Source organism: Elgaria multicarinata, chromosome 8 (genome assembly GCF_023053635.1).
Source record: "Elgaria multicarinata webbii isolate HBS135686 ecotype San Diego chromosome 8, rElgMul1.1.pri, whole genome shotgun sequence".
Lineage (NCBI taxonomy): Eukaryota > Metazoa > Chordata > Lepidosauria > Squamata > Anguidae > Elgaria > Elgaria multicarinata.
Window position 1 is genome coordinate 105,798,968 of NC_086178.1, and position 23,670 is coordinate 105,822,637.

At 44.0% G+C, this 23,670-nt stretch overlaps 1 protein-coding gene across 4 annotated transcripts; it reads right to left on the reverse strand.

Annotated features, from left to right (window-relative positions):
• Positions 1 to 451: 451 nt before the first annotated feature.
• Positions 452 to 22,481, reverse strand: LOC134403075 (pulmonary surfactant-associated protein A-like). 4 transcript variants are annotated; one of them, XM_063133150.1, is made up of 6 exons: positions 22,330 to 22,412; positions 20,567 to 20,651; positions 6,575 to 6,759; positions 3,767 to 3,886; positions 2,705 to 2,782; positions 452 to 1,117 (listed from the first exon to the last, which is right to left on the reverse strand). In XM_063133150.1, the coding sequence occupies exons 2-6, from the start codon at positions 20,599 to 20,601 to the stop codon at positions 741 to 743; spliced, it is 795 nt and encodes a 264-aa protein (XP_062989220.1). In that variant the 5' UTR covers positions 20,602 to 20,651; positions 22,330 to 22,412; the 3' UTR covers positions 452 to 740. The 4 variants fall into 4 exon arrangements, with proteins under 4 accessions (XP_062989220.1, XP_062989219.1, XP_062989217.1 ...); XM_063133149.1 differs by lacking the exon at positions 22,330 to 22,412 and adding an exon at positions 22,092 to 22,320; XM_063133147.1 differs by lacking the exon at positions 20,567 to 20,651 and having other exon boundaries at positions 22,330 to 22,481.
• Between the last annotated feature and the right edge of the window lie 1,189 nt (positions 22,482 to 23,670).

Here is a 23,670-nt window from a genome sequence, read left to right on the forward strand (position 1 = left end):
GGAGTTCAGGTGACCATGCTAGGATAAGAATAGGGGGAGAACTACAACACCACATGGAGATAACTCTGAACCATGCTCAATGATTCTTTTGTCTAGTTTAGACAGGCTGTTTTATTAAACGTTTTGACATTTATACTCAGAGATCTACTTCTTTGTGACTGACACTGGAATATTGCCAAATACACCATTCTACTGAAATCCAAAATTCATGCAGAAATCACAACGGGACATCCATAGCTTCACTCTTGCTTTCAAAATGTTTGAATTTTTATTTGAGATTCATTCCCCCCCCCCCCCCTGGTTTGTTTTAGCTCCAATTTTGAACTGATTTAATGATATTTCATATTGATCAGTTTTAATCCAGCAGCCTGATATGGCTTTAATGATCTATAAAACATTATTTAAATTCATTATGAGCAGCCAGAAGCCTGGAAATTGTAATTTTCTTCATTCTTCTTGCCAGATCTAGGTAAAACACACACACACACACACCATGTCTATTACACTACAGGGCACAACAAACAGATTCTGCAGTGTTTATATTACTACTTTAGAGTTGTCTTTGTATCAGTTAAGATGATCGTGGCTTCCATAAGGAACCCTGGAAATTGTAGTTTTGAGAGGGCGGGTGGGACTTTTCTGACAGATACCTTGAATGCCTTCGCAGAACCACAATTCCCAGAAGCCATGGCTATATGACACTCTGGTTTCAGTCTTGTAGTGTAGATGGAGGGATGTGTTTAAAATTCACACACAATGAGACGATACTGGTTGCATTTTTTGTCATTCCAGCCTCCATCAGTGTGCATCTCCACGCAGTTTTCACTTCCCTTGCCATTTGGTTCATAGCGACGCCAATTTGTATAATTCACAGCCATCCCATCTAAATACTCAAATTGTCCTGCCACAGAACTCTCCTTGATTCCCAAGTAAGCATATTGGTTGTTCTCTTTCACAATATCCAAAACAGCCTCGTTCTCCTGCTCGTTCATGGGTCTGGCAATGGAACCGCCCGAATGCTGACATGTTTGGAGAGCAGTTTCAAAATCAACTGTCTTCGCATTAGTAGCCAGTATCTTGTTTTCCACTCTCTTTATCATTCCTTTCAAAGCCAGGGCTGCCAAAACAAGAAAACACCTTGTTATCCAGTTTGTAGTACTACAACTAAAATTAGTATGTAGAAGACATCACTTGATTTCAAAGCAACCAAGTGACAGACATACATATAAATACGAGGGAAGGGTGAATCAACCAATTTCTGGTCCATGTTACTTTCACATGTATTTATTCATGAATTTATAGATCCCATTTCTGCATTCATCAGCAGGGGGCTTTCTAAAATGTATTTTCCTCTCAAAGTACAGATTTTAAAACACATTTTGAGATCTTGTTTTGAGCTGAGAACTTTGTCAAAATGTTCAGAAAGTGTGAATTCTGGTGGTAGCTGAATTCTGATTCATACATTAGTCCAAAATGTACAGATCAGGTCAGTTCTTATCAGAATTTGCAAAGAATGAACTCCTCACATATCCCAGCATTTACTCTTACTATCTCAATGTACTGCCAGAAACTTTTAATTTATTTAGTAAAAAATTAAACATGACAGTTCTACAAAACACGAGGGATGTTCCTTATTTCAGAAAGATAAAACACTGAATACCATACAACCAAGACCAGAGCCATGAAGTTTCCCTTCCTTTAGAGTGTTTAATATTTCAAATATTATTGTTTTTAGATAACAATTTGTGATGTCTCATTTTTAAAAGAAGGGAGAGGCAATAGCTGTTACCTGTTTCAGAGAATTGAATATTGTTTGAAAGAGGGATTACTGCTCTTGATACTCATCTGACTCACATTTGCTAAACAGGGTTCTGTGTTGTTTCAAAAATCTGTCAAACTTGCTTGACCAGAGGCAACAGAGGGGCTGTCTTTATAGCACTGCTCTGCTGCTCCAGCCTGCTGAAACCCCATGGCATCACTGTTGCAGGGTGGCAAATCCCCATGCCAGCAGGGAGCATGGGGTTTTCTGGCCATCTAGGTATTGGAGCCCACCTCCTCCCTCTTCCTGAGCTTCCAGTGACCAATCAGGAATTGTCATCCATCCTGGACTGCTCCTGGCTTGACACTGGAGTGGTGGAAGGGCCATGATGACCTTGCTCCAAAGGGAAAAGTCGGGGTAAATCTCCAACCTTTTAAGGTGCAACTTTGATGATTTGCCCTGTGGTGGCTGTGGGTTGGTGGCTGCATCATATAACCAGCGCAGTGCCACGTGCAGCCACCATGGGGCAAATAAGCCATATAGACAGCCCCCTAGAGGCCAAAAATGTGTGGCCACTATGCGAACTGAAGCCTCTTTCAAACCATTTCCAACACTCTTAAATGCTACTCCTTGTCTGCAGCCAAAGCTACTCAAGCAGCATAGGGCGAGCCCCCAGATGAGGCTTTTATCTTGCCATCACTCTGTCTCATTCATGGAACTTAACAAAGTATCCAGACATCATCTTCAACTTGTAGCCCTCTCATTTTTTCCTGCACTTCCGCCATCTTTCCCCCCCTGCTGTGGACTATCTGACAAGACCAGATTGTTGCCCAGTGCCTTCTGATGACTAGCCCTAGGACCTCTTCATCTGGAAACCCCCAGGGTTTCACACATTATTCTGTGCATATGCAACAGTATTAGGATGAGTAAAAGCAGTGAGCTTACCTCCTTCAAGGTTCATGATTCTTTGCTTCAGATGTCTGAGGACCTCCTGCACTCCAGGATCAAGAAAAGCAGGGCGGCCTGCACATATAATAAGAGAACAATTGAGCTGAACTGTACTTCATGTTTTGGGTGTAAATAGTTTTATATTACATTTCAGTAGAGGTTTATTTATTTTCTCTGTATTCCACCTTTCTATTAAAATAGTTACACGTTGGTTAGTCTTCAACAATAACCACTGAAAAATCACTTCTGAGGTAGTATTTATCATCATCATCATCAATATAATTTCTATACCACCAAATAGCCAAGGCGCTCTGGGGAGCTCACAACAATTCAACACAGAAATAAAATACAAACTACAATATTGAAATAGTACACCACAACATCAAATAAAACATAGCTGAAAAAACAGTTGAACATACAAAATATAAAACAGTTTAAATAGCTAAAAGCAATTTCAATAAATTTCAATAACAGATCTGTTCAAGACAGGTGACATAAGTACACCAATCAAATGCCATTAAATGCCTGGGAGTAGAGGATGTTCTTAACATGACACTGAACAGATGACAGTGGTGGCAGCAGGAGGCGGGCCTCAGTGGGGAGCTCGTTCCGTAGTCGGGGGCCACCACTGAGAAGACCCTCTCCCTTGTTGCCGCCTTCCAAGCCTCCTTCAGAGAAGAAACTCAGTTAGAGGAAAGCCCCAAATGTTAATCATAGTGTTTATTCCCAGAGCATCAAAATAACAACAACTCACCTCCCTCGTTTGTTTAATTTTAGGGTTAGGGTTAGACAATTTCTTTTAACCAATGTTAAGTAAGTGAATGAGTGTTAATCCTTGATGAAGTGTAAAGCCATCTATGGTAGTAGCCATGACCACATTTTTCAGAATTACAAATGAAAAAGGAATGACACCAATTTACATGGTGGAAATGGTGTAATAATGAAGCTAGCCTTCATGATAGGCGGTTTCCATATTTTCCTTGATGGTGGTGTAAATGTTATGCAAAGAAGCAGCAGTTCTGAATGCCTCTAAATTACATGGATGCTAATTATTTTTACCTTCTGGTCCAGGCTGCCCCCTTTCTCCCTTCTCTCCAGGTTCACCTCTCAGCCCATTTGGACCGGGAAGCCCATCTCTTCCAGGCGCACCAGGTAGGCCGTTAGGGGGACCCATAGGACCTAGAAGGAGATGCAAGAATAAAGAATTGCAACACACTCTTTTCAATGGTACACTATAGGAGAAGTTCAGAGTGACCTTCAAGGGAGCAGATTGAATAACTCATATTGTATACTCATCTCTTTGGAAGCATGAGCCAGCAACAAACATCAGAGTGTATGCTAGACCCTGACCTCTAAAACAGGATTACTCAGTGTCCTATAGGTTTAGCATGTGGGCACCAATTAGTACACCAATGGGAATCCCTGTTTCTTAACTTCTATTTGGAGCACAATATAAATGTAAGGGGAAAGTCTAGCTTCCAACAAGTAAAACAGAAACACTTGTGTGATCTACACTGCAAATACTGAAGAATGTTCATTTGTGCCCCATTCTGGTACAACCAACAGTGCACCCGAGAGCTGTATTTAAGATTAACAAGCTTCTTCAAATATTCATAGTTATTAACAGTTGTACAAAAGTTAGAGATGAGTCCCTCTTGAGAAATCTAAGCATCAAACTACTACACATTATGTTAAGTGCATAGGGTGTAGCTGAAGCTTATCTTTTTTAAAACTCTAGAGTGTATGTGGGCTTGATTCAGGTCAGGAGCACTGCACACCAGGAGAGGAGGATTAAACTTTTGCAACATCCTTCCGTTTGCTTCCAGAAATCTTCCCCCCTCCATGAGGGTAAAAAAAGGAATGGAAACTTTTCCAATGGAAACTCTTTTCTTTTTGTTTTTTAACCCCCGCATGTGTAGGGGGGTGTTAATCATTCCCTTGAATAACCAAAGTAGTGGTGTTTATAACTCATCCAACCACATTGTACTTCATCAAGGAACACACACTTACTGGCAGTTGCATAGACTATTGATGTCCAGCAGGAGACAATTTAAGACCCACAAAGCCAAACAAAGATCATCAGCCACGGAATGTGGCCTAGCAAGTGTTTGGCAACCTTTCTATTTTCACAGTTCCAGGCAAGCCACAAGCCCAGGAAATATATTAAGCCTGTTGTAGGTCGCAATTCATGGCTGGTGTGCTGCATTCATCTTGATGAGTTACTCAGACAGTATTAGTTAGACAGGCCTAATCTAGATTTTACTGGAGAGGTGTGAGATGACACCACGTGGAAACTGTTCTCATGCTACTGCAATCATTTATGAATTATGGTTTGAATTGGGGGGGGTGACATGGGGATAGGGGGGTCCCTAATGAATTCCATGAGCCCCAACCCCTAGCCCATACCTCAATAAATCAGCTCCCCACCCATAGCTTTCTATAAACAGTAGCCAAGGGGGCCATCAAGAAAGGTGAAGGAGCTTACTTTCCCCTGATTCTCTAATTGGACATTACATCCGATTACATTCTTCGTTATCTTTCTAACCGACCTTCCCTTGAGCAAATCTGTATCTTGCTGGCTGGCAATATTGCATTTATTACTGCTCTGGTTGCAAAATTTGCCTTGGCTGCAAGTAAGTTAAGAGCTAGGCACCAAGACCATCTACAAGTTTCGTAATGAAGAGCTGGAGATTTTGCCCTTTTTATATGTGCTGATCTACTACCCCACCGGGGAGCTCTTAATTTATGTTAATGTGACTTTCGATTTTTATATTTTTGTATTTTTCTTTACTATTTTTATTTTATTTTCAGTTATCTATTTTTATTCCATTTAGCTTTTTTTAAAAAACTTGTATTTTATTTTTCTAACTATGTCAAATTGTGATGGCTTATCACATTTAGCATTAAGGATTCATTCATTACCTCTAATTGGAGTCCTCGTATGAACCAATCCTCAAGCAAGGCCGTTGCTAGACCAGGCGTTAGTGCGGTGTGAGGCCCAGTGTCCCTCCTGTGCATCCAGATGACGCGCAGGGGATTCTGGGGTCAGGCCGGGCTAATGCCTCCCTTAAGCCGGGATAAGCGGATTCGCTTATGGCCCGGCTTTTCTGCAGCCCCAGGCTGAGCTACTTCCATGTTCTAGCTACTTCCGTGGCTTTTCCTGGCTGCTCACTTACTTGCGAGTAGCCGGGAGAAGCCGCGCACTCCATAGGAGCGCTGTGTCCATCGGGCTGGGGGGAATCACGGGGGGGGAGATAGGGGCCAGGGGAAAGGCCGGACCCAGCAGGAGAGGGGGGGAAGAAGGACGGGGGACAGGGCACGGACATGGCGGACGGGGGATGGGGGAAGAAGGACGGGGGACAGGGCACGGACAGGGCGGACAGGGGATGGGGGAAGAAGGACGGGGGACAGAGCACAGACATGGTGGACGGGGGATGGGGAAGAAGGACGGGGGACAGGGCATCGGGGAGGGGGGAAAGAAGGACGGGGGACAGGGCATTGGGGAGGGGGGAGGACAGGTGAGCGAGTGGCCAGGGGGGGCATCAGGCATTATGTGGGGGGGGGAATCAGGGGCAGGGGGAGCGGGGACCCTATATTTATTTTAAAAAACACTTACCTTCTCCGGTGGTGCGCTCCTGCGCACATGGTCCTTTAACCCTAAACAAAAATGGCGGACGTGTCTTATGTGTGGAAAAGGGCGATGGCGCGTGCTAGTTGCAGCACGCCTTCACCCCAACTCCCGGCCGGATTATCAGGTAGGTCTAGCAAGACCCCAAGTCTCTATAAGACTCAACACTAGTTTGGTAACAGCAATTCTTGATATCAGGCTTTATTACAAATATATTGCACTGTGTATTAGGCAAATACCTGGTGGTCCTGGATCTCCTTTCATGCCATCCCGTCCATCTCTTCCAGGCAACCCATTAGCCCCCGGAGTCCCTGGAATTCCTGGAACCCCCGCACATTTCTCTTGCGCAAGACACGACAGGGAAAACACTGCTGCTACAACAGCCACATGAAGCAACTGGCGCAAGAGTCTCATTTTTGACCCTCTATAACAAGAAAAAAGTACTTAAAATGGACATCATTACTCGTAAAATGGTACTAACCCCATTACTCATTACCCATTAAGATACATTGAAAACTGTTGGTTCTTAATTGTGAAATTTCAAGCACTTGTTTTGTTTTGCCTATTGAAGCTTGGTTGTTCTCATTATGTTCATCATGGGCAAAGAAAGTGAGGAAATATACATTATAATCTCTAGAACTCAGTAGTACCAACTGGAATCAGGTCAATGCAAGAGACGCTGAACAGAAATATCTCAACAACAGCAGCAATGCAAGTTTCCACTGGTAAGGCTGACAGCTAAATGCTAATTGCAGTCATGTTGTAATTTCTGAATTCAACTTACCCTTTTGTCCCACTGTGACAGGAAAGAAGGGTTTCAGATCACCTAATTTATAGAGTGCTGCTGCATAGGTGTGTTCATAGTTAAGTGGAAATTTGATATACACTTCTGAACATAGATGGAAGTTTAATACAGGTGGGTTTGAATATGTCTTTGTTTTACGTGTGCATTCCATTTACTTGGCAAATACTTCAAATGGCTGAAGGACCTGTGCTGATGGCATTTCTGCTTAGACCACACACCCACACCCACATACACACAATTTCTGATGGAAAAAATGTGGAAGAAAATTCATGTGAATAAAGTTGATGAGAGTAGATTCCAAGGAAATGAACTCTTGCTCAAGACATATGAAAGGTTTACACGTGATAAAAAGATACACTATTCAAAAGACAGAAACACTTACACTGAACCCTAGGGAGAGGCTTCCTTTCATATTTTATAGTGAGATACAGTAAAGGACCCTGTGATGATGTTTCACAGGGAGGAGAAACCTCTTTATAGTGAAAGAGTTCTTCAGAAATGTACACAAGAATCCAAAGAACTAGATTCTCATTCAAAAGATATAAGGGTGTGCACAAGTTAAAAGATGCATTGTTCAAAGGCTACAAGGACTTACATTGAGCTCTCTGTCTGTCTTGGGACAGGTTTCCTGTCATGCTCTCCATCAACTTCAATTTTCTAGAGAATCCAGACCAGGAGTGAGCAAGCTGTGGTGCTAGGGCCACATGGGGCCCTCAGCCTAATTTTATGCAGCTGTGAGATTAATTTCAAAAGCTCTCAGCATGCAATCAGTTCAGACCCCTGGCAAGAGCAATTTGTCACTTCCCTGCCAGCCTGCTGGAGAGGAAGTTGGAGAGAGAAAAATGGGGTGGCAGAAAAAGAGAGAAAAAGGAGAAGGACAAACAGCAGACCCACCCCCTTTTAGCTTTGGCCCTGCCAACATGTGCCCCCTGACCGATTGCCCATATGGAAATGTGGCCCTTGACAGAAAACAAACCAACAGATTACCTGACCCTGCTCTAGAAAGGTCTTCAAACCTTTCAACTTGAAGGAAGTCTTTCTATGTTGAGTTTAACTTGAGGGTCCTTGGTCTACCTGCCATGGAATCCCTGCTCATTGCAGAGGTATATTCAATGGTATATACTCAATTAAGATAAGGCTCTGGTCTTAAGAGTCACAATATCACACATATTGCAAAAAGATAACGATACATTGCAATACAATAATGTTTGGATAAGGTAAGCTTTCACTAACAACTAATTTCCCTAGAATGTTGGTGGTACCATGCAGCATCCCTGGGCCAGTGTCATGGTCCCAATGCCCTGGAGCCCATTTCATATTTTGCCCAGTGGACATAATTTTCATTTCTGACAATGCCTTGATGTAGCATCACTGAGGAGCATTGCGGAAAATTAAAATGGCTGCCCCCCACTTTTGATCACAGAAACACGGCCAGTGCTAATTGCGGGAGTGCTGTCGCTGGGTAAGTGTGTGTATATGCATGTCACTAAAGAGCCATACATTGAAGTCCTGCTCAACCCTGGAGATGACCCTGCAGGTTTTCTGAGATCAGATACTGGAACTGGAGCTGACCGGTGGAACTGCTCTTTGACTAGGTAAAAGCATAAGACCAAGCTCATAGTATTTACATCTGGCTAGGCCAATCCTGAAACTTCATATGGTCTGCCAGTTGGAATAGTTAAACGTTGAGCAGCACCATTCCCTTCTGTGCCTGAAGAAAACTCAGAGGTCTAAGCATACATTATCCCAGGTAGCTCACTAGCAGAAGTCCCAAAAGATTCCTGGGTCAAGCTTCAGGACTGGCCTACACATGAATAGGATGGTAGGATCCTGAGGCGGTTAGAGTGGTCTTCAGACTCCCCTATGTAAAAAAAGCTTCCTGCATATAGAAACCAAAAACCAAAACCATATCAGTTTCTATCCTATCCTACTCTGTCATGTGGCAGTTTTCTCAAGGTGGGGAGGTGCTTTTATATATATAGGGAAGTATTTAAAAATGTAATTTATCCCTCCAACAAAATACATTCTACCACTTCAAGACTCTTGCTACCTCATGACCACCCCATTCTGCAGAAACTAGGGGCTCAGCTACACCAAGCAGGATATTCCACTATGAAAGTGTTATGAAAGTGGTATATAAAAGGCAGGAGCCACACTACTGCTTTAGAGCGGTATTGAAGTGCACTGCAGGATCTTCGCTACTGCCTTATCGTGGTACTGAAGTGAACTGACAACTGTTGGGGCCCAGGACACATCTACACCAAGCAGGATATAACACTATGAATGCGGTATGTGGTATGTGTCAATGGGCCCCAACAGTTGACAGTGCACTTCAATACTATTATAAAGCAGTAGTGTGTCTCCTGCCTTTTATATACCACTTTCATACTGCTTTCATAGTGGAATATCCTGCTTGGTGTAGATGAGCCCTAGGGATGTTGGAAGAATCCATCCAGGGGGTGGAGTTTGCTGAGCTTTCATCAGCTTGGCCCCCCAGACTTTGGCTCATTTCCCCACTAGCCTGACTCCCATCTATATCAAGTTGGGCCACTGCATGGATTTTCCATTTGTTTTGTTTATTTGGATAAAAAAGAAATGTATGCAAACTGCAGTTGCAATTTGCATAATTTTGGCAAACTTTGTCTGTAATTTGTGCAAATTGCAGCTACAAATTGTGTACATTTCTTTTTGCGCCAGATTTCATAGTGATGGAAATCCCCACTTGAAACCAGACTGTGGGGAAGCAGCTCCTATAATGCTTCCGAGTCCAGCCTCAAATGAACGGGGTGGATAATAAACCCCAGAACAAGGAGTTCAGTTGATGGTTATAGAATGAAAACAAAGGGGTTGGTTTTGTACTGACTGATCTGGTATATGCACAATGTTTCCCTACGGGAGTTAGTGTAACCAGGTTACTACTATGGACAATTAACATCTAAAATGGTTTCACATGGGGAGAAGATCTAAAAGTTCAAATGTGCTGACAGTTTTCCAGGAACTAGTACCCTCGGCTCTATTGTGAATAAAAAGAACACCATGTTCGCCTGTGCACAGCTTCCTGTGCTTCAAGCACAAAGGGAACTCTTGACTGAGATTTATCTTTTGATGCTCAGGTTCTCTGGGCACTGAAGGTTAAATAGAATGGACCCAGGCACTTCTCAGGGGCAAATCAGCCTCAATTAAAAGGGGCACGTCTACCAGATTTTGGATGACTTCCATATAGTATCAAGTCATTTTAGCTCTACATACTAGTTTAGTATTATTAACACTGGCATTTGATCAGGGCTTTGGGATTTTTTGTTTTTACTACTGCAAGAGTGGGCAACCTGCAGTCCTCAGCCTAACTTCATGCAGTCCTCAGCCTAACTTCATGCAGCCCTCGGTGTGATCAATTCAGAGCTCTGGCAAGAGCAATCTATCCCTTCTCTGGAAGACTGCTGTGTGGAAAGGAGAAAAAGGAAAGGGGATGGCAGAGAGAGAGAGAGAGAGAGAGAGAGAGAGAGAGAGAGAGAGAGAAGAGTGGCAGAAAGAGAAAAAGGGTGGATCACTTGATTTTGTGTCTGGCTGCTGACATTAACCCCACTCACTGTCAACATGCAGCTCCCAACAAACCATCCTCAAGAGAATGTGGCCCTCAACCGAAAAAAAAGTTTCTCTATCTGGACAATTGTGTTAGGCTAGATCAATGTTACTGCTTTATAGCAGTATTGAAGTGCACTGACAACTGTTGGGACACATTACACATTGAGCTCCATCACATCCACTTTCCCCCCCTGGTATGCACCCGCGATTTTGACCATAGTTTCATTAGCACAGCAAGCGCTGGTCCCTTTCATGCTCATTGCTGTACTGGTGAACTCTCTTTTCACTTGTTGCTCTACTGCTATTGCACCCACCCCTTCTCCTTCCCTCTCCAGTTCATTGGCTCTTGTCGGGTTATAGACATGGTTGCCTTCCCGTGGTTTTGTTGTCTAGGGTTTTACTGATTCAGCATTCAATCGGCTGGGTGCCCTTTCTGCGGGCAATAAGGGTGGGGTTACAGCAGCAAAAGTACATTTGACCAGCTCAGCACAAGTCTGTTCATTTAAGCGACAAATTCAGTAAGCTGGGGGGAAACCGCCCCACCCTCCTCTTTCATCAGTAAGACCGTCCCCTCAAAAAGCAACATAGTGCGAGGACGGCATTACATGGGGACAGAGGGGCGCTTTTATTTTGCATGGAGAAAATAAATCATACTTTCGCTGCTCTAGAAAAAGATGGGAAATGGAAGGGAAGATGCGGGACAACTGCAGGACAGGGACGATGTTGTATGAGTGTCGCAGGGCAAAATAATAAACAAAGCAGGATGACAGTGCGATAAAACACTGGTGTGATGGAGCCCATTCTGTATACCGCTCCCATAGTATTATTTCCTGCTTTTTATTCCACATTCACAATGATTTGACAGAAGTTCTGGCCTTAGTGTTAACCATTCCAAGCCCTTAGGATGAAGAAAGCTAGAAATTATTAGGGAGAGCACAGTCCTGCCCAAGTACCCCCAAAAACCTGCAGCTGGCACTTCATGCAAACCCAGGTCCATTCACTAATGTTAAATGAGATATCTTCTTCTGTTAAACCACAATGTCTTTTGCTTTGATGTACCCTTTGCTTCACTGCGCCTGTTCTTCCTGATCATGTAATTTTGAAGAATTTATTCCCTTGGCTAACCGCTTATTAGTTGCCTTGTTCTAGCACCTGGGAGTTCCTGTAATGGGTTTGTTCTTCTAATCTGCATAATTCACAGATCTTCCTTGGACTTAATAAAATCTGTTAATTGAAAGACACTCAGTCTTTCCCAGAAGGAGGATATTGGTTGGTTGGTGCAAAATAGATTTATTTTTAGACTTGTTTTTCATGGTTGACGTAGTTTGGGGACGTTGAAGAGGCAGGCGTTTTCAGATCTCTCTCTCTCTCTCTCTCTCTCTCTCTCTCACACACACACACACACACTTCGTTTACTGTAAATATGTTTCTTCCTTTTTGCATTAAAGTTGTTATGCCTCCTTTTACTTGTTGAATATCAGGTCCTGAACATAAATAATGAAGAGACTGTCACTTGAGGCAGAGGTGAACTCAGTGGCAAAGAGCACCTTTTTTCAGCTTAGGCTGATATACCAACTGCGCCCTATCTGAACGGATATAGCCTAGCTACAGTTATCTATGCTCTGATAACTCTTGTTTGGATTACTGCAATGTGTTATACGTGGGGCTGCCTTTGAAAACGGTCCGGAAACTTCAACTGGTACAAAACAGGGCAGCATGGTTACTAACAGGGACTAGCCAACGAGACCACATCATGCCAGTCCTTTTCCAGCTTCATTGGCTGCCAGTCCAGGTCCAGGCCCGATTCAAAGTGCTGGTATTAACATTTAAAGCCCTAAATGGCTTGGGGTCAGGCTATCTGAAGGAACGCTGCCTCCCATATGTACCTGCCCAGACCCTAAGGTCATCCTCAGGGGTCCTTCTCCGCGAGCCCCTGCCAAAGGAAGTGAGGCAGGTGGCTCCCAGGAGGAGGGCCTTCTCTGCTGTGGCACCCCGGCTGTGGAATGAGCTCCCTAAGGAGGTTTGCTTGGTACCTACATTATATGCCTTTAGACTCCAGGTGAAGACCTTTTTATTCTCCCAGCATTTTAACAGTCTATAAATAAATTTTAACTTGGTGTTTTAAATTTGTAATTTTGCATTGCTGCTGTTTTTATCTGGTTGTGTTTTATATTGTATTTTATATTATGGTTTTATACTGTTGTTTTATACTTTGAATGGTTTTAATTTTTGTGAACCGCCCAGAGAGCTCTGGCTATTGGGTGGGATAGAAATGTAATAAATAAATAAATAAATAAATAAGAGATAAGCACTGGAAAAGCAAATGTAGAGAACATTTGTTGGGAATTTTCTACAGGGCAGCTTTTCATATAGAACAGAAGAGTTTTCTAGGTGGGTTTTTTTTTTTTAGCACAGAATGGAGATGCGGTTTATCTTGCCTCTATATCCTGTGTACTGTTCGTGGCTGAGAAATTGGCTGTAACTTTAGTTATGCACTTGCCAAATTATTATACAGTAAGTGTTTTTTCAAAGCATGGAAGAGTGAATTACTAGACATAAAGAGGGAGGGGAATAGGGAACTTTATAAGAGCTCAAATCTCTTCCCACCCATGTGTTTGCTGGCATCTCAACTTCAGGCAGTTTTGGATGAAAAGGATTCATAGAATCATAGAATCATAGAATAGCAGAGTTGGAAGGGGCCTACAAGGCCATCGAGTCCAACCCCCTGCTCAATGCAGGAATCCACCCTAAAGCATCCCTGACAGATGGTTGTCCAGCTGCCTCTTGAATGCCTCTAGTGTGGGAGAGCCCACAACCTCCCTAGGTAGCTGATTCCATTGTCGCACTGCTCTAACAGTCAGGAAGTTTTTCCTGATGTCCAGCCGGAATCTGGCTTCCTTTAACTTGAGCCCGTTATTCCGTTATTCCGATTATTTAAGACTATAAGAGCATAAGAGGAGTCATGCTGGAAAAGACGAATGACCTCTCTAGTCCAGTATTCCAGTCCCTCAGTGGCCAATCAGTTCTCTGTGGGTGAGATTCAAAGTGCTGGCATTGTCCTTTAAAGCCCTAAAAGATCTGGGAGCAAGTTACTTAAGGAACTCTCTACACTCATATGAACCTGTCCATACATCAAGATCAGCTCACATGTCTGACAATGTGAGCAGCTAGACAGAATTGATGAAATCATGGATTAAATATGTTATAAAAGGAACCACTAATATGGATTTTCATGCCTGTTGCCTAAACATTATTCCAAGGCTTGTGATGATTTTCCATTCCCTGCTTGTAATGAAGAATAAAGAAAAGCGGCTTTTTGAATTTCCATAATCATATAAGAAACGACAGTTCTCCAGGCTTGCTCACAGCTCTGCGCTCTGCTTTATCCAAGAGACACACAGCAGCTTTCTATTTTTATTATTTTAATAAAATCCCTTCGTTTTGCAAACCCTAATCGGAACTCCTTCAGAAGTTCCATTAGTGCCGTATGCGTAGGCTTTGATTGGTGCTAATCCTGCTAATGTATAATTAACACAAGATTAAATGTCCAGCAGGGACTGCCCATAAAGCCCTAATGGCTAGGAAAATAAAGCAATATCCAACCTTTGTGTAATTTAAGACACATGAAAAAAGGAAGTGGGAGGGGGGAAGAGAACTGTTTGGTAGCAAAATGTTCAGTACACATCTGAGTCATGCTGATAGTATTTTCTGAGAACAGGCACATTTATGAAGTGAATCAGGTGCCCTCAATTATTCCCTTCCTGAGATTCTTTGGCACTTTCTAAAAAGAACACCCTGCCAGCAATCAACATTAGCAGTTTCACCATTTTTGGATTATATCACTCTTTGTAAAGTAAGCAGAACAACCATCATCAGTAGAATGCGGTTGCGAGTAGGGCTGTGCAGTGCCTCGGCCAAACCTCCGAAACTGAGGTGAGGCAGGCTGATTCGGCCCGCCTTGCCTCAGTTCCGAGGCGGATCTGGGTCAGCCTGGGGCACCCCAAAGCCGATCGGCTCCGAAGCTTCGGGGTGCCTCGGGCTGCTTTGGAGTGGCACTGGGCCACTCTGAACGTTTACTTGCAACTCCTCCTTGCTCCTGCTGCCATCACCACTGCCACCGAGAAGAACCAGGCCACGATTTTAAGATATTGCGGGGTCTCTGTTTAGTACCTCTATGGACACTATGGTGGCTATAGAGGTACTAATCAGAACTGCCGTGATACCTTAAAATCACGGCCTGATTCTTCTCGTTGGTGGCATCAGCAGCATCGATGGTGGCAGGAGCAAGGAGGTGGCGGTGGCAATGGCAGCAGGTAAGCAGGGAGAGTGGGGCAAGGGAGGCTTTTCTGAGTGCCAGCTGCACAGCTGGCACTCAGAAAAGGCCGAGTCACCTTGGAGGGCCTGAATCTCGCCTTGGCTTCTGCTCTATGGTGAGGTGGGCACCCCCCGAAGCACCCCAAGGTGAATCAGGGCTGTTTCGGAGGCTCCAAAACAGCCTCCAAAGTGAATCGGGGAGTCCATGCACAGCCCTAGTTGCAAGTCCTGTGGATTTTGAATATTTGTCCCCTCATTGCAGGACACAGTAGAGGTATTCACTCTGCTTCTTCCCTTTCGAATGGCTAAATTCAGAAGCAAAGAGAGAGAAAAACCTCTGCTGCCATGTTTCTGTCTAAGTAACAAGCTAACAAAGCTCTCTTTCAGTGTGCAATAAAATAAAATAAAACTTACTATTTATAAAATAGGGCATAGTGATAAGGCTAAGCATTGCAAATTCAGGACAGGGCTTGTTAATAAAGTATTGTCTCTGCAACTCATTCAACACTTAGACAATGCTAACATAAGAACATATGAAGAGCCATGCTGGATCAGACCAAGGGTCCATCTAGTCCAGCACTTTGTTCACACAGTGGCCAACCAGCTGTTGACCAGGAACAAACAAAGCAGGACATGGTGCAACAGCACTCTCCCACCAACTGGTGCACACAGGCTTACTGCCTCCAATACTGGAGGTAGCACATAACCATCAGGGCTAGTAACCAAGACAGACACAATGTCAGCAGGTCACCTCTTACCAGAAAACAAAGTGACAGGCTAAGGATGGGTTCATCCTATACTGCATGTCCTGTACACAGCTCTTCACCGGGGAAGAGAAATCAATGAAACGATGCAATACATTATCACCATCATAGTGCTTCTATTAATTTATGTACAATGTATAAACATCGACAGAGGGTTGCCTATTAAAAATCACTTTAAAAACAAATAAAAATAGAATATGACCACTTGTGAGAAAAAAAAAGTTGGCTAATGAACACAAATTCTCTTGGGCTGTACATAGTGGGAATCTACACTGATATTATTCTAACGTTTTGAATGGGTTACTGTGACGCACAGCGTCACGTGACCCTGGGTCTCCAACGTTGTAAATGAGGACTCCAGCATGGAGCCAGATATTATATTGGTGGGCCTAGGTCCCTTCTAGGAAAGGAACCTCTCGTGCAAGCACAGAGTCATTACTGACTCTTGGAGGGACGCCAGCTTTTGCTGACATTTTCTTGGCAGGCCTTATAGCGGGGTGGTTTGCCGTTGCCTTCCCCGGCCATGATTACCTTTCCCCCAGCTAAATGGGTACTCATTTTACCGACCTCGGGAGGATGGAAGGCTGAGTCGACCCGAGCCGGCTGCCTGAAACCAGCTTCCGCTGGGATCAAACTCAGGCCCTGGGGAGAGTTTCAGTTGCAGAAACTGCTGCTTTACTGCTCTGCACCACACGAGGCTCATGGCCCTGCTTATAAGATTATTATTTTTTAGGGTCTTCCGAAATGCCTATAGAGATATTCCACCCAAGGCTCCTCTAAATTCACTTCAAACTTTGCTTAAGTGCAATGGTGCACCTTCAGAATACATAAACTAGTTAAATGTGGAATAGATTTTTTAAAAAAATACTGTGCTGCTATTGAATATATAGCCTTATATTTACAGGTGTTTCCTGCATCTCCATGTAAATATCTAATCAAAATACCCTGTCATACTTCTAAGAGCCTTTTTTGTACTGCAGAAACACCAATTACTGAATATAAAGACATAATCTCTCATGAGAATTACACAGAGAAGTTTTCAGTGGAGGCAAGGAAAATATAATTCAGATCAGAAAATTTACCATTTGCATTCAGTGAACCTATGCTATTTTTCAGTGCCAAAAATTGCATTTCTTCCTGCATAGTACGGCTCTTTTTGTCCTGATTTATGCACAAAGAATGCCATTATCACAAACTCGATGCAGTGTAAGATATTATAACTGGTAATATATTAAACATAGAAACTGATAATGTTCTTCTATGATTGTTGTGCAGAGCAGAGGCTAGAGTAGTGATTTTCAAATGGGACTTGCAAGAAAACTTGGAATGCCATGGATGTTTATTTGGGGTTCCTTAACGGGAACTTTAGTCATAGTGGACAAACCTTTCTGAAAGATAGCTTGCCCATCAGTATTCAACATTCCTCACAATGCACAGCTCCTGTGGAGAGCTAGTTGCTCTCAATTCATGTGGGGCCATGGACAGGCCCAAAAGGTTTCACCTGTGCCCTGGGTAAACTGACAGTTTAGCCTAGAACATATCCCAGAATCCTTTGCATCAGGCAAGCATTCCATAGCTGTCAAGTCAATATTTCAAAGTTATGATGAAAACTGTCAAAATTCCATGAATGGGGCCTAATGACTGGCAACCTAGGGTGACTATGTGACCTCTTTTCTTCCCTCTTTCTTTTCTTGACTTTTTTTTTTTTACAGGGCACTATTTGAAGGGTGACCAGAGGACCATCCTCTATTTGAAGGTATCCTCTATTTGAATTTAAGGGCTGTTTAAAGATAAAGCACCATCAGAAAGGATGTACACAGGCCACATGGTCAAAGTTTGCCATATTGTGCTGAGATGTACTGTATTTCTATTTAAATTCTAATAACTTCTAAATTTGCATCTATAATATAAATCAGCATATGCAAATTGTATTCAAAATGGTGTCTTCTTCTTTTGGTTATTCGTGAGTGGCCACCTTGTCTCTGAGAGAATTGGCATCCTGAAGGTGACACAATTCAGCTAGTGGATGCTGCAGAGAAATTATAATCTCTATTTGGAAGATAGACAGAGGCCTGGAATTGGCTGATGGATCCCTAAGGCACAGTTGCTCTCTGTGAGAACCCAGGGTAGGATTAGCAGCTGTCAAGCTTTTTTAATTTTATTTTAAGGAGTCTGTTTGCTCACAAAATGTTCTGTTTGTATATTTGTACATGAAAAGGTATTAAAAGAATACCACAAATCTCTAGTGCTTTCTAAAACAAATGGAAATGAAGTTAGGCTGACCATATTTTGGAAACCAAAAAAGGAGTGCAACATGGCTGCCCCAAGGGGGTTTGCCCACCTACATGTCCAACCCCTAACCGTGTGTGTCCACCAACATGTCCAACCCCCAAAGGGGCATGCCCACCCAAACATGGCCTTGGTCACATATCTAATTTCACAGCACACAATTAAGACAATCCTATTCTACATAACATCTTAATATTAAAATCACTGGAATAAAGAACAAGTGAGACATTCAATGTATCTGAAACTAACTTCACTCCTACTTTTGTAGCTTTTGATGTACTTTGAAGCTTTTGCTATGCTCTGTGTGAAACAGTCTCCCCTTTCCTCAAATATCTTTTCTGACCGCAACTCCTTCACTGGATGACCATAGTCTCACCTTCCCTAACATTTAACACTCTTTCCCCCATCACCTTTCTTGAATCCATACTCACAGATTCAGCATACTGCTACCACTGAACAAATGAAGCAGTTGACAAGTGCAGAAAAATCTAATACAACAAACTAGAAACCTAGCATTCAGAAAGAATATAATATACTTTTATCCTGCAACCATTAGCCATGGAACAAAATGGACTAAAGGGTTGTTGCTGTCACTTCTCACTAGCAACACTTCACTTCTGGTTTATCAGTGAGATAAACCAGTGTTATCAGTGTTACAACTTCTGGTTTATTAGTGAGAAATTAATCTTAAAATATGCCATTATGTCTCTGGTTCATTAGACATGTAAACAAGACCATGGTCAGTAGCAATACAAAGAAAGGCCAGGACAGATGCCTATTATCATAATGCTGGACATGGATCTTGTCCTTTTATCCAAATATCTCCTGCCTCAGTGTGCAGAAAACAGAAATCCCAATCATGGTCCCAAAGAAACCTCAGAAACAAGTCCCATTGATTTCAATAAAACTTACTTCCAGATAAATGAATATAGGATTGCTGCCTCTTCACATCTGTTCACCTTACATTGGCAAGTGCAAGCCTCTCCTGTCAAGGACAACCATGCACTCAGAACCTGGCCTCGTGGCTCATGCAACCAACAGGTGCTCTCCAAAAAGATGCTTTCAGTGTCTAGGAGGTCCAGACACACTCAAAGAAGTCAAGCCAAATCATGCTATACACGCATATAATTATCTTGCTGGGACAGAACAATTCTGGGACAACATTTGAGACATCAGCTGCCATGTCACAAGAACAGTTTATTTGCAGAAAATTAAGAATAAAATGTGAACACACCAAGATAAGCACAGATGGCTACTGAGAGGAGATTGAGTATAGCTGAACGAGTAGCCCATGATTGCAGTGTAGAACAATGACAAATCAGTGATCCTTGTCCTTCAAATCATGCCAAAAGACAAGCAAAGTTGCTTTTCAAAACTATGGATTGTATTCAGAGTCTACATTCCATTCATTTCAATGGGTCTAATAGTTTTAAGACTAACATTGGATACAAGCAATTTTTCTCTTTCTCATGGGAATTTTCATACACCACCATCTTCATCTTCTTGCTGTTGGTTATTCAAATGTGTATGGCAGCTGCAGATTAAATACAGCTAGTATGCTGACATGAATACTACTAAAACCAGATATCTCCAATATATTATACTGTTTACAAGCCTACAATCAGGGATTTTATTGAGGCAACTGTCCCATCATTCCAGATGCTCTTAAAAAAACTAATGCCTAAACTTTCAGATATACCCATTCAGTTACAACACAATACAATGGAAAACCTTACTGAGGTATCATTTTATGACAATTCCAAACCTTCCCTCCCCAAGACAAAAACAAAGAAACCTCCACACACACACTTAACTGGTGGACAGGTGGAGCAGAATAAAAATTCAGCCCACACTCATGAAAGGCAAAATCATAATAATCCACAGCCACCCACACAAGGAAAAATAACATTTAACAACATAATAAATCCACACAGACATGCACACCCAAGGCAAAAAAAAAAAAGCCATTAAAAATACAACACACACCCATATACTCTCCCAATCATCATCATCATCATCCCCCACCTACGCACCAAGGCAAAAACCAACCAACAAAAAACATACGCACACAACCAAGGCTAAAAATAAAATACAAATCCAGACACACCAACATACTCACCCACTAATAATTGTTTTAAAACACACCCAGGCAAGCCCATTCCCTGCATGCACTCACCCAATTAATTCATCATAATCAGTACCCAAAGAATGTATAGAAAACCAGTGCCAACTTATTTCATCAATGCAGCCAGAAATGAAATCCAATCTACCACCCCTCCACTAGACTTAGATTGCAGCTAGAGACATTTCATTTAGACTTCAATTAATTTAATAATCCCCCCCCCCACACACACACACATGCAAGAGCAGCAATTCCCAGTTGGGCATAAAGCAGAAGTGCAGAGAAACATGCCAGTCCAAAATACACACACAAACACACACAATTTATATAGTTGAGCAACTTTTAAAGCCACTACCTGAAGAGGTATCCTTGTTTTGGAGACCTGGGCATGCTGTGGCTGGGAGGGAGTCGCTCGACAACAACAAGGTGGTCGCTGCTGGCTGGAACAAGCAAGCAAGCTGAGATATGGCCCCTCAAAAACGCAAGCCTCGTGAATGCCTAGCTAGGGTGGCTGAAGAAATGCCAGCTGGAGCAGAGAGCAAGTTTGGGAATGCCCACCAAATCAACCAATTTTCTATCTCTCTTCCTTCTTTTTTAAATTTACCACTTTTTTGCTCTCATTGGCCATAGCTAGACGGGGCGACATCCCAGGGTAATCCCTGGGACCGTCCCTGTGTGTCCACATGATGCACAGGGGATCCCGGGATTAGGGAGGGATGATCCCTCCCTTGCCCCGGGATCTCACCCTCCCCTTTAGGCACGTTTTTTCCACTGTCTCGGGCTGAGCCTGAGACTGCGGAATGTGTGGCCAGGCGCCACAGTTTGTCTTGGCTCCTCATGATTCCTCGTGAGGAGCTGGGAGCCGTGCACGGGGCGCAGCGCTCCTCAGTAGCACTGTGCCCATTGGGGGTTGGGAGGGGGAAGTGGGGAAAGTAATTATTTTTTAAAAAATAACTCACCTTTGCGCATGACGGTTTGTGCACTGCCAGCCCTTTAACTAAAAAAAATAATATGGCGGGTGCAATGCCTCTCCCTCTGAGGTCATCATGCACTGTGTGTGAATTGAGGGGGAGATCTTGCCATGAAACTATCATGGGATCTTCACCCCTCCATCCCACTAGACTGGTAGGTCTAGCTAAGGCCTTAGTCTGAGTTATATGAACACTGGTTTTTTTGTTTTTCTTTTAATAGAACGTAAAATTAAATGTATCCTACCTATTAGGGGTGTGATCTGCTTCGCTTAGAATCGGAGAAGTAACAGCGAATTGGGGTGATCCTCCTCCGCCTGAGGCAGAGGAGAAGCAAATCAGGGGGCTGGAGAAGCATGGCGAAGAGAGGCGACCATAAGCAGAGTGCTCCTCTTTTCGCGGAGCGATCCGCCTGCCATTTTGTATTTTTTCGCCCATAGGATTGCATTGCGGAAAAGATTAGTGGATAACGTTTTTGTTTTTCAAGCTATCTATTTGAAACTTGGTGTGCTTAGAGAGTCGTGGGTAGGGGTCATTTTGAGCCTAGTGTCATGCCCTGCGTGGACATGGAGTCAGGAGATGAGGAATTGGAGGAACCTGGACTCAGTGCCCAGGGGCCCAGCCCAGGGAGCATGGAGTCTGGGCCAGCAGAGATTCCTGCAGAGCCAGAAGGGGAAAAGCCGGGCACAAGTGTGCTAGCAGGGACCTCTGCCAATCCAGAGAGCCTAGATGAGGAGGCAAGCTTACCAGCTCTGTCATTTAGTCAGCAGCGTGCAGAGAAAGAATCTAGGCGGTGCTCCCACAGGCTTTATCTAAAATGCTGAGCAATTAAGGAACAGCTGGGGGAGCATGATTCAGCATAAATACGTGGCAGGAAGCCGAGGAAGCTTTGTCAGAGATTAACTGAGTTACCTGGCGAAAGCGTCAGTCTCTGGATCCTTTGATCCCTTGCCTTGCTACTCAGACTCTTGCCTTGCTTCCTGCCTTGACCTTGGACCGGCCGTGACTATGTCTTCCTACTCCTGCCCTGCTGAACCCCTGGACTGTGTTTGGACTTCGTTGACTGCTCGTTGTGCTGACCATTGGACTGACATTGGACCACGTTGCCTGCCAAAGCCCTAGACCTTGGACTTGCTACAGACCAACCTACCTGCCGTAAGCCTGGACCCTTGCTTTGCTTTCTCCCAGTGGCTCCCAGTTCCATTCCTGCCTTCGTCTCCTGTATTCCAAACCTTTTACTGCCTGCTCATATTTTCTAATAAAGACCAATTGCATTCCTGAGAGTCTCTAGTGTTTATCTATCATCAGCCATTGGCAGCTTTCCCAGACAGATTAATCATTGACCTGGCTGACAAGATAAACATGGAGAATTTATTGCAAAAGAACCAGCAATTAGAACTCCAGCTGGCACAACTAGGACAAGCTGTTTCCCTGTTGCAGGTTCAAGTGGCAGCCCACCCACTGCCCCCCCGCATCGGAGCAAATGCTTCGCTGCTCTACCAGAGAAGTTCAGTGGAGAGAAAAGTCTGTTAGAGAGTTTTTTAGCTAACTGCAAATTACACTTTATACTCAGGCCGGAAGACTTTCCTACAGATACTCAGAAGGTGGCTTTCCTGGTCAGCTTGCTCTCGGGACCGGCGCAGAAATGGGTGACTCCCTATTTACTCCAGGACAGCCCACTCCTGAATCAGCTGGACAATTTTATCAAAGAAATGACTGCAACGTGGGGCGACCCGGTCAAGACCGAGACAGCAGAACTACGCATGCATCATCTCCACCAAGGGAAGGGGTCTGTGGCTGACTACTCCACAGAGTTCCAGCTCATTGTTCAGGACTTGACCTGGAACAACAGTGCCCTCCAGGCCCAGTTTCGTTATGGGTTAGCTGACCCCATTCTGGATGAGCTGGCCCGGAATGCTCCGCCTGCCTCTCTCTCCTTACTCATTGAGCAAGCCATCAGGATAGATGGCAGGCTGACAGCCCGCAGACTGGCTCGACAGGGCTCCATGCACTGGACCTATGGATTTGCCCCGGTGGCTCCTGCAGACACTCCAGCGGCTCCTGCAACCACTCCAGCGGCCCTTCCCTCTAGCCCCCCAGAGGAACCCAAGCAGCTAGGGGGAGCCCACCCACGCCTCTCAGTGGCTGAAAAGGAGCGGAGGAGAGCAGCTGGGCTCTGCCTCTATTGTGGGCAAGGGGGCCATTTTGCCCGTAGCTGCCCAGCCAAGTGGCAAGGGGGCCCCTTGTCGGGAAATGGACACTCCCAGGCTTAGTTGGGGGCGGAAGCCTGGGAGAACCAGGGTCTAACACTACCCCACCCCATTCAGAACCCAGAAGATACCCACTGTTGGTGATGGCTACCATTAGGGGGCAGGAGGGCCGGGTGCTGTCAGTCGGCGCCATGATAGACTCCGGGGCTTCCAGTAGCTTTATGGATCTGGGGTTTGCCACCTAACACCAGATCCCACTGCAGCTATTGGATGAACCACGG